We start from the raw sequence: 17,996 nt of genomic DNA on the forward strand, positions 1-17,996 counted from the left end.
GGCCTGGGCCAAGTCCCAAGTGTAGCAGTAGCATTGTAAATGGTAAACGCATTTGCCTACGACTATGATGAGCCACCAAAGCTATGGAAAAGGAGGCGGTTGTCATCCTAAATATAATATTTTTTTTATTTAATTTTTAGTTAACTTCAATATATATCATCAAATTATAACCCTTATTTTAAATTGGTCTTTAAACTTTTGAATATTGTAATTTCATCGCTAAATTATGACTCTTATTTTAATTTAGTCCTCAAGCTTTTAAACATTTCAAAATCATATCCAAACTATGAGCTTCATTTTATATTGGTCCCAAAACTTTTGAATGGTTTGGAGGGTTGTTCAAAAGTTTAGGGACCAATTTAGAATGAGGGTCAAAGTTTGAGGAAGATTTTGAAATATTCATAATTTGAATGTTAAAAAATTCAGGGACCAATTTAGAATGAGAGTCATAGTTTGAGGATTTGGGGTGTAATCAGCTCTTTAATTTAGAATGAGTCATAGTTTGAGGATTATTTTGAAATATTCAAAAGTTTGAGGAATAGAATGAGATTCCTAATATGGGGTGAAAGGGCATAGGAATGGTTAAACCAATGTGAATAAACAAGGCAAAGAAGAAGAAGCTTAGCCCAGAAATAATGATTCATGAATTCCGTGGACAGTCCTCAACCGTCATTCCTTTCATACTCTTGGCTAACCATATAGCTGTTTCCCTAGGGGACGCCAAGCCTTTCCCAAAAGGCTTCAAAACAACTGAAAGCTCTCCCAATCTCTTCTGTTGCAATAACTCTGCAGACAATTCTAGAAGCCCTTCAAGTGCCTCTGCCCTTTGCCTATCCGAATTGACATCCAGTGTTTCTTTTTCCGGTGCTGAATCAGATCCTGGGGATGAGGAAATGGAGTTTCTAACATCTGTTTCCTTAGCACCACCATAATCCGAAACGTTTGATTTTGAACTTGAAGCTTCAGAGCAACTTGATGACATGAGGCTTATTGGACTAGTCATGTTTTTCATGTCCAATTCATCCCTCACAACATTTATGAAATTCCCAACATCCACACCACGTTCCACGTTTTCCATCACCGGTTGCTCACTGCTAACACGGAACCTACTATGCCTAATAACATGTATAACATCATCGAAAACTGGAGGATATGAGGTCACTGCTGTAGGACTAGGCTCATTTGTTTTTTTGTCTGGAAGTGAATTCTCCTGGCTGGATAAAATTGGTGTGGCAAGGGAAGGCATATTTCCTGCAACTGACGAACAAAGTTCTGTTACAGTGTACTTGTGATCACTGCCAGATGCAAAAGAAAGATTTGAATGGAGCATCATATCAGCTCTGCTACTTGGTCTTTTTGCCAGAGTTTCATCCTTAATACTAGGCCTGAGAACGGGGCAATCTTCACCGGTAGTTGGTTCACTTATAGGGGAATCCCTGTTGCTTGTACTGCTAATAAGGGCATTGTCCCTGTTACTTGAGCTGTTTATGAGGGCACCATCCGAGCTGCTTAACATTCTTATTGGGATGTCACCACTGCTACTTGACCTCCTTATTGGGACGTCATCCCTACAGCTAGGATCACTTGTATGGATATCATCCTTATTATTGATTTTGCTTGAAGGAGTATCATCGATGCTACTTGTACGGACTAATGGAGAATCCTCCCTACTGAATGTCCAGAATACAGGGGAATCATCTTTACGAACCAATGTTTCTTCAGAAACCCGGCCTGAAAGGTCCATAGGGGCACTCAGATTCCTTTTCGCATCAACTGAAGTAAAATGAAGATCACTGGTTGGATAAGACTCTTCACTTGAACACATGATTGATTTATGATCATACCCGTTGTTTTCTCTCAAAAGAACCTCAGGTGTGTCTGATTTCAGAGCAGGTAAGTAGTATGGTGGATGTGATTCCAAGCTCTCTGTGTGGTTGGTTTTCTCATGATCATGCACCTGTTCTGTTATGTCGATGAAAGAGGTTGTTGCACCAGCATGCATGTCAAATGGTTTAACTGAGATTGAAGATGAGGCAGAATTGCTGCTCTCTGTTTGCACCCCCTTGCTACCTGCCGTTAGAGCTATCTCAGGTTTTACCATCCTAGAAGCATTTCTAAGGAAACCATTGGGCAGTTCACGAGGAATAATCTCACGCTCCTGGTTTATCTCAGGAGATCCTAACTTTGGTACGTTACTTGCTAAATTTGAAGCATCACTTTCAGCATGCTTCATTCTTCCAGTAATAGATGATAGTCTTGCAACATTGGAAGGAGTTCTTTGCATTTGCTTGAAAGGTAGTACATCTTCAGCAACATGCTTGCTAGGTACAGGATGAGGAATCCCCTCGTGTTGAGGTTTGGCCTTTGGGGAGGATTCAATTAAAGGTAACTGGATAGAAGAATCTTGCAAATTAAGAGAGGATATTGATAATGAATAAGATTAAAATAGAAACACTGAGTGGCAGCCTTACCTGGTGCTTCAAATGGTGTGATCCCGGTTTCCTTTTTGCAGAACCTAATGGTGATTTGGCTGAAGCCACAGTTGGTGTATCTGGCTTAGATTTTGAACCCAGAGTGGGAGCAGGGGGTTTGAGAACTTTGGGCGATGCTTCTACTTTACTTCTTTGAGTCAATCCACCTGCAGCTTTTGTACGGCTGCCTCTCATTGGGGAACCATTTTCTCTTAGTTTCCCTTCTTTCAAAGCCAATATTATATTTTTTATGATTTTTGGCTGTTTTGGTTGAACGTTTGATCCCTGTTCCAGAAAAGAAGGTTTCGTTCTTCCTTTTTCATCAACTTTGCTTATGCAAACAATGGGACCATTCTCTTCTTCACACGGCAGGTCTTGCTCAGAGCTTCCTTCTTCATGATTAGAAATTGAATCTGTGTCAGTGGCCTTGCTATTGCTATTAGAAACCATTGTGGCAGTGTTTCTGTCACTTGGAAGCAAACTATCTTTCTCACTGTATGAGCTATTACTATTCTGACTTTCAGCCATATTTTTCCTATTATCGCGAGATTCTCGGCCAGGGGAAATATGAGTATTCAAGGAGCACTTTGTTGAAGTGTAGCTGAAGCACGGACGATACTGATCAACATATGGCTGCAAATAAGGGTGCTTCAAAAGTTCTGATGCCTAATCAAGATGAAAAATCAAATTGTTACATTTTGCTGGTGTAGAATTCTTGGAGATGTGCCAAAAGAAACTCTTACACTTGGTCGATGTTCTGGATTCTTTCTTAGCATGCCCTTGATAAGTGCTTTCCTGTATGTGTAACATTAAACAAATTATCATCTACAGTGAAGTTGATTCCTTGCCAGAAGATAAAGCATTAAGATATCTCGACTTTTTCCATACATAGTATATGAAAGAATAATTAGAAGCAAAAGAAAAAAACCAAGGATGTAAGAGCATAAAAAATCATGTGGACTACTCGGTCATCATGCAAATAAACAACAGTGAGTTCTAAAATGCCCATAAGACTTACAAGGACGGAGAGTAACAAGGAGGCAAAGGACCAATAGAGGAATGATTTATCTTGTTTATCAACCCCGCCATGTCCTATAAGTTTGGTAAAAGTTAGTTGAATCAAAATTGTATAATTTACATGGTTAGTAGAAAGCATAAAATTATCAGTTGCAGAAAACCTCTCAAAGGGCATTAAATTAAACCAGTCAAGTAGACAAACATACGCATTTTGAAAGCACTGTTTAAAAGAGAGGAGCACAGAATTCATGGAACTAATATGAACCTAGAAAAGGGCTACTACTTGTTCCTAATTAAGATAAAGAACAGATACAAAGTCTTGCTACATTTGGTAATGGTGACAAGAAGATAAAAGAAAGGGGAAGCAGAAAAACCTAGAAATCTTACAATTTCCTGGTTTTAATATAATATCAAATGAAATACACGCTACTTGTCAAAATCGGATCTAGTGACAGATTATTGTAAGTTCATTCCAGAATACAAGAAACAAATTCGATAAAAAAAATGCGAGAACTCTTACAAAAGCTTTAAAAGCAGGGCGATGAGCAGCCATCTCATACATACAGCACCCTGTTCAACAAGAAACGGTTTACCAGGGGGGGAAAAGACTTATCCATGTCAAATATGTATTTAGGAAAAGACATACCCAGAGACCAGATATCAGACTTGAAACCATATGGAATATCTGCAAACAGTTCAGGACACATGTAATAGGGAGTTCCAACCACCTGAGCCACGTATAAAACAACTATTAACTTGCAATGAAGCTACAAATAATTAGCACATTCTTATAAAGGAAGAAGAAACAAACCAAAAAAAAAAAGATATCAAAGGTATATAAATTTTCTTCACTGAAAAGGGTCCAAGTATAGTAGGTTGTCAATAAATGGGCTTGGGAACACCTAGTTGTAGACTAGTGATTGTTGACATTATCCCCTTCGTTCACATTTCAACTCCCTGCTCATTTTTTTCTCGGGACACTTATGACCGATATGGCATATCCTTCTGAAATTTTTAGCTTCTTTTATGTTTAAATAATAATGCAAGGCCTTCAAAAATACATCTCCCCTACCGTTAATATATTCTTATTTTGATTAGTAACTAGTAAAGGAAGTTGCATACATGCCTATTTTCTCAATTTCTTAGAAACTGAGACATCAATACCAGAACAAACAAATGATTCTTTTTCTCACCTAATTCTTCCCTTGAAGAAGAAGAATTATCTATGTTAACCTGGCTGATCTGTTTATAATTTTTCACTTGACTGTTAATAACAATTTGTTCTCGGCAGCTAAAATTGAAATTATTACCATGTTTAACTGCAAGCTGTGGCACATAATATCAAATTAACAAATTATATTAATTTTCTACTGTATCAGGTCCCTCAACAAGTGAAGCATTTTATGAATCATAAAGTACCGTGCTTCAATGCAGAACTTTTACCATAAAATGTACAGGGAACTTGAGGTATTGGCAAACAGAACACAAAGATTAACAAATCTCTATCTTGAGTTTAGTAGCATATGCTTAATGTAGAAAAAAAGAACCCAGGAATCTTTTCTGTCTTTGGAGATGGTTAAAAAATATTAAAGGCAAAAAGCATATAAAAAAGTATTTCATTACATGGTTACTGGTTACATACCGAGGACGCCAAATCATCTGCCTTTAGAGTTTTGGCAAGTCCGAAATCCCCTAAACCAGTTCAGACCAGAAATTCAGGATAACAATATGCAATCAAGTAGAATATGTAATATAGCTTAAGGATGAAATGTGTGAGAGAGAGGGAGAACTTGTAAGAAAATAAGAAGAAAAGAGAAAATATGAACTTACCAAGGCGGACATCGTGATCTTTGCTAAGAAAAATATTGGAACACTGACGAGACAGTGCCAAAGTCAGTTCATAAATCATTTTGATACAATAAAGACTAATCTATTTTTTTTAAATGAACCTTTAGGTCACGATGCAGGACAAAATTGGAATGCAGATATTCAACAGCCAGAAGAAGCTGTGCAAACCACTTGCAGAGTTTCTGCACAACGTTTACAAACATGGGTGTACACTTGCAAGGCATAACTCAAGAATAAACTAACTTGTAAATTCAGCTAAGGAAATTATATTACCTCCTCGGGGAAATAGATCCCATTTGACTTTTTCATCAATTCAGCCCTGTTAGTATAAACAAAAGAATAGTGACACATTTCAAAAATTGAAGAACAAAGGGCTCTGAACCAGAGTTCAACATACAAGCTTGGAAACTCACATATCTCCACCTTCACAGTATCCAGTAACAATGCAGACATAGCAACCCTGCATAAAAAAGGGCAGTCAAGTGCTCAACAAGCTAGTAGTATAAGTGGATTTGATTCAAGAACCCAACATCAAACAACAAAACGAAGTAGTATCCAACGATGGTATCTTACTTTTTCAACCCAAGCTTCCTTAAATTCAACAATGTAAGGATGCTGAACTCGCTCTATGAGTGCCATCTACATTCCACAAAATTCAAGCAAAATTATAAATCGGAAACTTAACCTGTCTAGTACTACAGATTAAATTAGATAATCAAATTAAACTAACTTCTTGATGGGCCGATCTCCTGCAACGCTCCGTTTGCCGCGCCAATCTGGTCTTCTTCAATACATACCTGGAAATTATAGAAACAAATACCAAAAATTCAAACACACGCACGCACGCATTCGTTATTAAAAATAAAAAAAAAAGAGTGAGAAATTAGAAAATTACTTCTTATTCTCGGATTTGTGTCGAACGAGAATGGCAGCGCCGAAAGCGCCACGGCCGATCTGTTCCATGATCTCGTAATGCTCCATCCGGGACTCCATTGCTTTTAACTCTTCACTTTATCTTTTATTTTCCTAATCAAAATAACAAATAAAAAGAGCAATCCAAACGAGGTGAAGAAACGAAAATCATCCTTCGTCAAAGCCGTCAAAGCCTCCGTCTGCGATCTGCTCCACCATTTTTCATTACTATCGAGTTCTGTGGAGCTTGCTATTTCACTTGACCTTTATAGCAGGAAACAAAGGAGAACAAAATTCAAGTTTTTTCCCTTTTTTTCAGTTAGGAGTTTCGTAGAGAATGAGGGATTAATTAAGTAAACAACACGATTCATAGTTAATCAGATGAACAACCTAATATATACTACAATTTAAATGATGATAATAATTTTATAATTTTAATCTAGTATTCAAATTTTAATAAGTTAAAAAAATATTTTTCTATGATAATTTTATTAAGGTTTAATACAAAAATAAATGTCTAAATTATACATCAAAATACAATTTAATGTCTAAAGAATTTTTCACTATAAAATAGACTTATGATATTTTTTTATTATACTTTTAGATGTTTATAGTTGATTTTATAATATTTTTAATAATAAAAAAATTTATTAGAAAAACTCTCATCTCCCTCCTTGGTCTCCTTTCTTCCTCGTGTGTTCTCTTCCCTCCAAATGGCCAAAGGTTGACTGCCATGAGTAATTGTCACGACCGACAACCACAATCGACCAAACGGTAAATAATCGACCGCCACATTCAATCAAACGATCGATTACCACGATCGATTTAAGGAATTCAAAACTCTAAAATAAATCTTTCATTTATACTATTTTAAGAGTTTGATTGATAGTGAAAGTATGGAGATTTTGGTCGTGAGTGGTTGATCAGCCACACATCATTGGGCGTTGGGCTGATTGACTGTGTTAGTGGCGATTGGCAAAGGGTGGCAAAGGGATTAAAATTAAAGTTCTAAAAGTTTTGGATTTTTCTTAAGATTTGAAAAAATGGTTTTTCTAAAAATATATATTTTTTATTTTAAATAAATTTTTTTAAAATTATCATAACGTGACACGTTTCACTTAACGAAAATTTTTAATGGCGGTTAACGCCCAGAAACCTAAAAGTGTAACGTTAGAAACATTAGATACCTATTTTTAATGAAAAATTCTTTAGACACCAAATCGTATTTCGATGTATAATTTAAATACTTATTTTTATATTAAATATTTAATAAAAAATAAATTTATATTATTCTAATCAAATATTATGATTTTATATTTATATCAAATAAACTAAACATGTATATAATAATCTCATTAAGTGATATGTTAAATAATTTTAAATTTAAAAAAATTTATATTTAGAAGAAATATTATATTTCATCAACCAAACATGCAATTACAATTTTTGTTCCGTTTTGATCATTCAATTTTTTGTTTAAATCATTAATGTTTAGTTTTGATTTTATTTTGGTCATTCGATGTTAAAAAATTAACACTGATACTGACATGCCACCGTAAGATAATATCACATCATTATTAAAAATAAAGAAATGTCGTGTCATAATTCCTGTTAATTTTTTTACAGTGGATAATCAAAATGGAACCAAAACATAATGTTAGGCTTGATTTTAAAAGAAAAAATCGAGTGACCAAAATAAAAAATAATAATAATTGAGTCACTGAACGTATGGTTTACCTTAAACTTTACTGATTTCGTTATTGCAATTTGATTTATAATTTTACATCTCGTTATTGCTTTATTAACAAAATGTTGAATTCCTAGAATTCACATTACTGAACATTAACTCCATTTTGTCATCATATTAAAAATTAATATAATAATTGAATAAAAATGTATTATTTCATCAAATTCAATTATTTTTATTTTATGTGAATTTAAACTTCGACACATTGATATATATCACTATTTCAAACAATAATAATAATAATAATTTGATAACGGTTAATCAGTATTTAGGTTTTGAACACGCAATATACAAATGCAATGATTGTTGTATTATATGACTTAGCGGCAGATAATAGTGACTTGTAAAACCATTATCTTTTTAAATGAAAAATAAAATAAGAGTGAATGAAAAATCGTAAAAAAAAAGGATGGAAATGTCGTAATATTTCAGCAGCCTTACCACCCCTCATTGGTCCAGCTGCTCTGGATTATTCCTACTCCCAACATGCGCACACATGCTGGTACTGTAAACGACGCAGACATCTTGGGTCCCGATCCCGCCACCTTTCCTTTCATTTTTTTAATTGGCTTAACTATAAAATAAGTACCCACACTATACCACTTTTTCCAAATAGGCACTTAAACTTTTTTTAATCATCCAGGTGTCTAACGTTACAAACGTTACTAGAGATGGGCATGGGTCGGATTGGTTCGGGTTTTTGGTCCACCCAAACCGACCCGAGAACAAAGAATCCTCCACAAGATATTCGACCCGACCCGACCAAAATAAGATTCCACCCGACCCGATAAAAACCCAACCCGAAATAATAAAAACTATTATTTTTATTCAATAAAAATAGTGACTTATTGAAAAAATAATATATAGAGGGGTATTATTGTAATTATTCTTAAATATATAAGGTAAAATTATATATTTTTTCGTGTCGGGTCGGGTCGGGTAATTTCACCCTAAAACCAAACCCGACCTGACCCGAACATCACATTAAAAAATATCTCGAACCGACCCAAACCCGAATTAAAAAAAACTTACTCGATCGGGTCTGGTCGGAACCCGTCGAGTTCGAGTCTCATGCCCATCCCTAAATGTTACTACTTTAGGTACTCAAACTATGACTGCTGTTAAATTATGCCATTAAAAGAGAATGTGTCGTGTTTTGGTAATTAAAAAATTAAATAAAAAATATATATTAAAAAATACAAAATTTTTGAAATACTTTTAAAAAAACCCAAAACTTGAAAACCCTCATTTTAACTCATAAACTCAGGTCAGTTGTCACCCCTTTTTATCAACAAATCTCTACTCGATCTCACCTGCACCGATGATCGATAACCCTATGAAATCACGACCAATCGACATTCCTATGCAGCAAATCACGACCCGATGTGATCTCAACGACCAATTATAATAATATTTTTTAAAAAATAAAAATTATCAGAATATGACATGTGTCACTTAACGGAGAAATTTAACGACAATTACAGCCGGGGCACTTAAAGTGGTAACGTTTGTAACGTTGACACCTGAATGATTCAAAAAAAGTTTAAGTATCTATTTGAGAAAAATGATATACTTTGGACACTTATTAATTCAATAATATATTAATAAAATAATTAAATAAACTCTTATCGAAGAGACAAAATTAAATTTAACCATAAAAAATATAAAGCCTAACCATCAACATTCAATACATATTAATATCATTGTCGATAATAACAAATATAAAAAACATAAAACGAGTGGGGGCAAGAAGTAAAAGGAAAATATGAATATTTAATACAAATTCTATCAACATTGTTGGTTCGAGTGGCAATTAACTTGATATTGCTTAAGTAAGGTTTCGAGTTTGAGTTCTTATATATGCATAAAATTCTTACTGGGAGACACACCCATCAAAATTAAGTGTGCAACGTAGGTCGGCCTGCATTAATAAGGTAAAACTATCAAACATGAAGGACGACAATATTTTTTGGTATAACTACTAGAGTACTAGTTTCGATTTATTGATCGATTAATTTAGATTAGGTACTGCAGAGGCAATAGCAACCATTTCAACTCAGTTTACTTCATTCGCAATGATCAGATTCGAACCTCTGTCATTGCTTACGAATCTAGTGTCTCATCCCAATGAACCAAGTGGTAGATCAAATATTTTGATTTCATCAATGTAATCGTTTTCATTACACTGTTAAACAAAGTTGGAGGGCTTATCTTGAAGTAAATCTCTGGTAACTTGCGACACTTTTACGAATATGTAAGATTTTGCTATGAATTAAAGATTCAAAAATGATGGATTAACAGAGAGGTGTGTTCCGTTAAATCTTGGTTAATTCAATGCATCGGTTTCAGCTTAGGTCTAATCTTTTTCATTGTCCCACAGATCAAATGGCAGTGGAATATGTAACAGACATCAAATTTAATTTTGAGAAATGGAATTATTGGTGGTAATGCAATAGTAAAATAGAAAAAGGCAAAAAGCAAAGGATCTAAGTGAATCTCTTGGATACCAAAAGTAGCGCAATGGGGGGGGGGGGGTTTCTTTGCCAAAAAGAAACCAAAGGTTAAAGTGTAAACATATCTAATTTGCTTCTTATCAGCATAGTAATCAACGTACCAAACTTTAGAATTTGCTAGATTTGGATCAGTAGTTACAATTTATCATTTTTTCCGTATTTTCGCATCAGTTTAACCCTTAAAGTTACTCAATTACATCATTATATATTATACCCCTAACTTAAAACCCTAAATTATAAACCTTAAATAATAATCCCATTACCTCTAAATCAAAACCTTAAACCCTATACATTAATTTGTGATTTATAATTTAAGGTTTTAAGTTAGAGGAATGGTATAGAATGACACAATTAAACAACTTCGAGGGCTTAATTGATACGAAAATACGATATGGGCAAAAATGATAAATTGGGTCTATTACAGGGGCAAAGGTGACCCTTAAACGAACGAACATGAATAAGATTTTGTGTTCGTTTAATTAAATGAACGAACAGGAATAGAGGGCTCGTTCGTTCATTTACGTTCGTGAATGTTTAAATATGTTTGTTTATGTTCGTTCATTTATGTTTGTTCGTTTATGTTCTTTTATGTGCGTTCATTTATGTTTAGCCTAATCTATCTAGGCTCATTTAAAATATTAAAGCCCAATAAATTTTAATATGATACCCATAAATATTTTAAAATTCAATTGATTTTAAGTACAAATAAAAAACTCAAAATAATTAAATAAAATATAATCCTAAATTTGTTAGGAAAGAAAAAATATATTTTCATTTATGTTTGTTTATTGTGTTAGTTTATGTTCGTTTACATCCGTTCGTTTACATCCGTTCGTTTATGTTCGTTCATTTGTGTTCGTTTATCATTTAAATGAACGAACACGAACAAGCTACATCCCTTAACGAACGAACACAAACAATAAATTTTTTGTTCGTTTATGTCCGTGTACGTTCATTTATTCGGTTAAACAAATGAACATGAACATACCTCCGTTCGTGTTTGTTCGGTTTGTTTACAGGCCTAGGGTTGATGCATAATTTTATATTAGATGACGAATTTTTAAAATTTTAGAAGGTGACGAATTTATAAAATTTTAAGAATATGAAAATAAATTATTAATAAAAAATAAAAAGAAAACATCTAAAAAATATAATAATTTGAAATTTTCAGGAGTGACTATCTAGTCATTCCCCTCAATAATAAGGAAAATCACAATTATTAGGTTTTTATTGTTTTATTTTATTTATTTAATTCTTGTTATAAATAAAATTCTAACATAGTAACCAATCTAATTGTGCATTATATGATATCATATTTGTAGTATACTTTAACCTCTTCTCAGTATATTTGAAAAGATTCTTTAGAAATGGTAATACAATGTTGTTAAGATTTTGGATGATACTGTAAACGTGGGTTGGATGGTCCAATTTGCCTATAAAACTCCCAAGTTATTGCAAAATATTGCAATTTACAACTAGATAGATAGACTAACACACATGCTAATTTATTAATACTAGCCTTTTTAAATGATTTTATCCTTTAAAAAATATATTTTTTCTCAAAAAAGAAATTAAACAAAACAGAACATTCAGCAAATACATAAGATTAGCCTAAGGTAAACATTCCAGCACTGTCACATATTAGGAATCCCAAATGTTCTAAAAGGTTCAGGTCCTAGAACCACCGAACTGTATGTTAGTCATGGCAAGCAAAGCTAGGGGCTCGCTCTTAACACGTCTAAACCCGAAAATCCAGGCAGCGAGCTGGTTCGCCGTAATCTACCGGGGCTTCCAGTTGCAGGCATAGTCGCATAGAGGCAGCTTAGTGAAAAGTTTGCTTCACCGTCACATTGTTGGTATCGAAAACGTTGGCCGACGACGCGCTGACCTTCATGGTTTGCTCCAACCGATGAACAATGGACATGAATATCTCCACCCTCGTAACATCCCTGTTTGCCTGTATCAGGCACTATCGACACTAAATACACAGCTTACACATCAAAAATATATCAGAATGTTCAAGGACCGTATCTTACCTCGACTGCAAAACGCGCCCATATCTTGTCATTCCTAGTTTCCATAACTCCCTTCAGGATGCTCAATCCCATTCCCCGGATTATGTCCGCTATTTCGAGAAAGAAACCTCGTTCCTCGCAAAGCATATGTCACGGGGTTCAAACACGGTCACACAATGGAGCAAGAAAAGGTACATCATCTTGTACAAGTATAAGACCCCCTACCTCCACAAGCATCTGCCGAGGCGGATTCAGATCCTCGACTATAATAGGACATACCATAGATCGTGACCCAACCTCAAACGCCCATGTCGTCCCTCCCTCGAAGTTTTCCATTATCTGCAAACTCAAACACAAGAAAACATCAAAAGCACCATCCGTTCAAATATTGCTTTGGATAACTTGTCAAGCAAGTTTTGTTAATATTTCGATTTTTTCCCTTTAAGTAATCGAAACTTGATTACGAGCAAAGATTAAATCCATACCTTAGACTCGCCTGTCTGTTTTAGCTTGTCTGCATGCTTTGTTACACTTTGCAGGAAAAGCATTTGTTTTTTCTAGCAGAGCATCTATACTACACTGTTAAATCACATTAAAAGGCGGACAGTAATGACAATATTGAATACAGGAAAGCATATCAAAGAATGATGTAGGTGCATCAAAGAGCCCAAACATGAATTACTTTGGCTCCGTTTGGCACAATTTCCGTCAACTCCTTCACTCGATCTTGGATCATTTGAGATCTTTTGGCCTTGGTCTAGGATTGTCTCCAGGTTTAAGCCTTCTACGATTCGGATTGGTCATTTCATCGTTCCTCTTTGAATATGCAGTCGAGAGACTGCTATCATGCTTCGAACTATGGCCAGACTCAACCAATGAACTGAGTTGAGAGCCATAAACAGAAGTAGTTTGAGAGCAAATCCCAGCGTTATCCTAGCTACAGTCGGATCTGAAAGAACCGAGTGGACGAGTTCCTCCTTGCAACAGAGACTTACAGAGGCTGCCAAGTAACTCCTCTTGTACTCGATTCGAGAAATTAACCCGGCCAAAGGTGGTAGAACTACTCGGAACAGATAAATGACCTAACCTATTACGACGTTTGTCAAATAAACGTCGCTAAAAAGCTTAACCTTTAGTTGTGCTTTTTACCGCGTTAGTATTTGTGTCAGAAGAATTTTTAGTGGCATTTAAAAATGCCCGCTATATGACTAAAAGAACGCAGCTAAAAATCTGATTTTGCTGTGTAGAGTCCTAAAGAATTAAATATGGTTTTCATCATTTCTCATGGGCAGTATAAAAGCAATACGTGTAAATGGCCTTTGGGGCACCATTGCATATATAGAAGGCATAATACCAAAAATAGCCTCCAATATTTATCAAAATGGTCATTTTATTTTTTTTAGCATTTTGACCCTAACATTTTATTATGGGGCGAAAAACTCCCTTTATAGATGAAAATCATTAGTTAACACATGATTAACGTTCCAAGACAAAAGCCTTTTTTAACCTAAAAGGAAACATTAAGAGCTAAGATGCCCTAAAAAGAATAAGGGATAAAATGATTATTCTGTAAAATATTAAGAGTTTTTTTCTCTGAATTGAAACGTTCAGATTTAAAATACCCTGAAAAATAGAATAAATGACAAAATAATCATTTTAATAAATGTTGGGAGGCTAATTTTAACATCATGTCTACAATAGAAATGTCCTAACGATTTCAAATTCTCGAACAACAAATATTTTCTATAATATAAAGTAGCCGAAACCAGTACTTAGATACCTGGCGTAGTTTTCTTTAGCACTCTGGTAAACATTAGCGTTTATGTTTTTACTGGCAGTCTCATTTAATAGATTATTTTCAGATTTCTACGTGACTAGTGAGTTAGATGAGTGGAAATATATGATTAAGATTGTCTCTTTTTTTGTGTGAATATTTTGAAAAATATAAAATTTTATATGATATGAACGGATCATGTCTCATGTATATATCAAACTTAGTAGATATCAATTAATAAATATATAAACGAACGGCTAAGATTTCTTATTCGTCGTGAACATTACAATTGGTATTGTAGTATTTGAATGATAACTGAAAATTTGGTGCTAATCATAATTAGTTTTTTATATGCACAATAGCTAATTAAATTATTTCTCCTCTAACTTTGGAATCGAGCTTGATTGTCGCTTAATTAGTTGAAACTGAGGTTGAAAATATTATGAATTTAGTTAGACATCTTCGCTTTCCCCATGGGGCCATTAGAAAAGACTTTGGAACTACATCATGCATTATTGGGTTTTCATTATTAATTAAATGAATTAAAACCACCCACCATTGCTAACTTAATGATATAATCAGTCCAGGTATAATAATCTATTAAGTAATCATGGAATAATGCAATTTATTGGCTTTAATGCATTTTTTTAAAAGGATATTATGTATTAGATTCAACTATGCCAGTACAAAACTAGATACTAACACGGATCTCATTAAAAAAATCTCTTTAATCTTATGTGGAGGAAAAATTGTGATTCACACGAGGACATAACCACAATATGTAGGCTATAATATTTTTTAAAAATGTATAATAAAAAAAGGAGATTTTTATACACATTCGGCGTAAATTTTGATTAACATAACCTTATTTATTTAATTATCATATGTCTTGTTTAGGGCTTAGAAATTACGATTTAGGGTTTATTTTAAGTTTTTAGTGTTTAATTAAAATATTTAATATCGTATAGTTTAAATTGCATTAGTTAATTCTCATGATAAAAATAAAGCAATGCTTGTTTTAGTAATGCGATTAAACAATAATACATTTTTTTAAGGAAAATAGCATCCATCATTTCACTTGTATACTGCTTTATCCAGCTAAAAGGATTGTATTCAAATTAAATATGATTGGAATCGACACTTAATTACCGACATGCGCAATTATATTGGAATTTATTTTTATGTGATTTCAGTCCAAATTCATTTGATTAAGTGTGAATTACAATTTTAGTAATGATTTTTTTTATTTAAATAGAATTTTCAAACCACGCCGAATTATAAAGGGAAAAAATAATTAAAAATTTGGCGTATACGTAGCATCTTTTGACTGGGTACGTAATTCCAAAACAATTAAAACCAAGGGGGCTAAACTATCATTTTCTAAAAGAGATGGACTTCTGCAAGGTGTCACCGTAAAACACGTAAAATTAAACTCATTCATTAAACAACTAGCAGGTCGCCACGCGTTCAACGACAGTCCACTCTGTTCGCATAAGAAAATTATTGTACTCCAAAGGCCCACAAAGTCCCAATTGGGGTAAGCCATTAAAATTTCGACACGTGGGGTCCTCCTTATTGATGGTGCTTTCTCACTGGGAGTACCGGAATCTCGTCCGTGGGCCCGCACTTACGCGATTAGACGCGTGTAGATGACTCCTTTTAAGCATTTATTAAAAAGATTGCGGGTGCCACAAACAGAGTAATTCGTTTACTAGCCGACGCGTGTACAGAATGATGATCGGACGGTGTTCGGATACTCACTTTCAGCTTTTGTTCTGATGGATTGGTACGTGAATCACACGTGCTTTGTTTTTCAGTATTATTATCATCATTATTACTTGTAACAAATAATTAGTGCGTTTGTAGTACGTGGACCTTCATGGATCATATATTTCTAACCATAAACAAACGGCGATGGAAATCAAATTAATGTTAACATTTTTAATCAATTAAACATTATTTTTATTAATTTTAGCAAAAAAATAAAATTAATCTACCGACTCTTTTTTTAAGCATTTTGATGTCAAACGTTATTTATGTCTAAATATATTTGTGATAGTATATATATATATCGATTCATATTCTTTTAGCATGCATAAGTAAGACTTGTAATATTATTTAATAAGTCAAGTATCTTTTAATATATTTATGATATTAATTTTTAAAGATGAGATTTTATGTACGAGTCAATTTACCTCAATGGTTAAAGGAATCATTATTGTTCCTAAAGGTAACGAGTTCGAGTACTAGCGTCTGCAGTAGGGTGATTGAGTGTTCATTGTCAAATGATTGAGAGTATTTAGAACATATACTACTTTATAATATGAGTATAAAGGGGTCAGTAATATGCAAAGGGTTGAAATCAAGTGATCAAGTTGAATATGATATAAAGGTAAGAGACTATATTAAAAAATGAAATTTCTTATTAACCAAAAAATTAAAGTTACATAAATATTCTAAAATGATAGAAAATCATACTGTTCAAATTTGATCAAAATAATTATAAAATAAAAAATATTGATAAGATATGAGTTTTAACGATAGTTATTTAAAGGAAAGCACACCTGTCATCTATGTTTCAAAATCAACCCCACTACCTTCCTCATCTTTTCATTCAACATATTCAAGTAGGTCCTTAAATATTTCTGTTTTGATCTTTTACTCCTCCTTTTACTTTCTCTCTTATTTATTTATATTTGAAATTCAGCACACATTCTCTCACTCTCTATTTACTTATCAAGTTTCATGCTGATTTTGGTAGCAGCCTTTAGTTGCTGACTTCCGAGGAAAGATCTGCCTAAATTTGTCCATGCCATTAAGCGTCCGAATTATAAGATTCACACAAGATCAAAAAAGTGGATTAGGGTTCATGTATAAGAGATTTCATGGTTAAATATGAAGTTATACATCTTATCAGATATGTCTTTTGAGAATAAGATGATGATTATAGGATACTCGAACGCTTTCCGGACGTCTAGATCTTATCTAATATCGAAGGGTATATTTTCACGTGTTACCAAAAGAGTAGATATAGAGCAAAGGTTGGCGCAATGAAGCAGCGGACAAGACATCGATCATGGATCACCAACTCCGTCTTCCTGTTGATTGAATCAAATGATAACTAAGTCAAAACTTTTGACTCCACTTTCCTTTATTTTGCTTTCTACAATATTCCCATATTTTTAATTTCTATTAACTTGTTCAAAATTTTTAAATAAAAATAAAACTCTTATTATAATCGAGCTCATTTTCTTACCCCAAATGCTGCCTCTTTCGTGGCATAATAATAACGAGCACATTCTTTCAATATATTTATAAAAGCATGGGGGGAAATATTGTAATTCAATGTTTTCGTTATTGGTGGGTGCTTTGGAGAGTGGATGTCATCGTGTTTTATCACCTGCTTTATCTTCTAGGTCTTTGCATCCCATTGATACCACAAAAATTACATAAATAACCAAAATGAGGGGGGAAATATCATAAAGGAAAGAAGACTTTAAAAGCAAATGCAATACAAAGAGATATTTGAAAGTAAAAAAGAAGAAGAAAAAGAAAAACAAGCCCCAATGGTGTTTGTCTCCATTATCAACCCCTATAGAAATAGACATTCCCCTGTCTCATACAAGAGATTTAATTCAGTCGATGTATTTTAATTTTTTTATTCATTTGTATATTATAATATTTGATTATTATTATTAT

At 33.7% G+C, this 17,996-nt stretch overlaps 1 protein-coding gene and 1 pseudogene across 2 annotated transcripts; both read right to left on the bottom strand.

The window, feature by feature from the left end:
• Positions 1-485: 485 nt before the first annotated feature.
• Positions 486-6,596, bottom strand: LOC120132178 (serine/threonine-protein kinase Nek5-like). 2 transcript variants are annotated; one of them, XM_039148997.1, is made up of 14 exons: positions 6,232-6,596; positions 6,067-6,133; positions 5,910-5,975; positions 5,750-5,796; positions 5,610-5,655; positions 5,438-5,518; positions 5,319-5,361; positions 5,131-5,180; positions 4,135-4,216; positions 4,009-4,058; positions 3,490-3,563; positions 3,215-3,266; positions 2,472-3,137; positions 486-2,389 (listed from the first exon to the last, which is right to left on the bottom strand). In XM_039148997.1, the coding sequence occupies exons 1-14, from the start codon at positions 6,327-6,329 to the stop codon at positions 641-643; spliced, it is 3,171 nt and encodes a 1,056-aa protein (XP_039004928.1). In that variant the 5' UTR covers positions 6,330-6,596; the 3' UTR covers positions 486-640. The 2 variants fall into 2 exon arrangements, with proteins under 2 accessions (XP_039004928.1, XP_039004929.1); XM_039148998.1 differs by lacking the exons at positions 5,319-5,361; positions 5,610-5,655; positions 5,750-5,796; ... (1 more) ...; positions 6,067-6,133; positions 6,232-6,596 and having other exon boundaries at positions 5,438-5,456.
• A 5,528-nt stretch (positions 6,597-12,124) lies between these two features.
• LOC120132028 lies at positions 12,125-13,710 on the bottom strand (annotated as a pseudogene).
• Positions 13,711-17,996: the final 4,286 nt, after the last annotated feature.

This window comes from Hibiscus syriacus, unplaced genomic scaffold, assembly GCF_006381635.1.
Source record: "Hibiscus syriacus cultivar Baekdansim isolate YM2019G1 unplaced genomic scaffold, ASM638163v2 tig00110557_pilon, whole genome shotgun sequence".
Taxonomy (NCBI): domain Eukaryota; kingdom Viridiplantae; phylum Streptophyta; class Magnoliopsida; order Malvales; family Malvaceae; genus Hibiscus; species Hibiscus syriacus.

Excerpts from the sequence above, each read along its gene's own strand:
- LOC120132178 (XM_039148997.1), bottom strand. The coding sequence starts at position 6,329 with ATGGAGTCCCGGATGGAGCATTACGAGATCATGGAACAGATCGGCCGT. Across the intron at positions 3,564-4,008 it reads GCCCTGCTTTTAAAGCTTTT|GACATGGCGGGGTTGATAAA; the intron begins GTAAGAGTTCTC and ends CCAAACTTATAG. Across the intron at positions 2,390-2,471 it reads CACACCATTTGAAGCACCAG|TTACCTTTAATTGAATCCTC; the intron begins GTAAGGCTGCCA and ends TCTTCTATCCAG.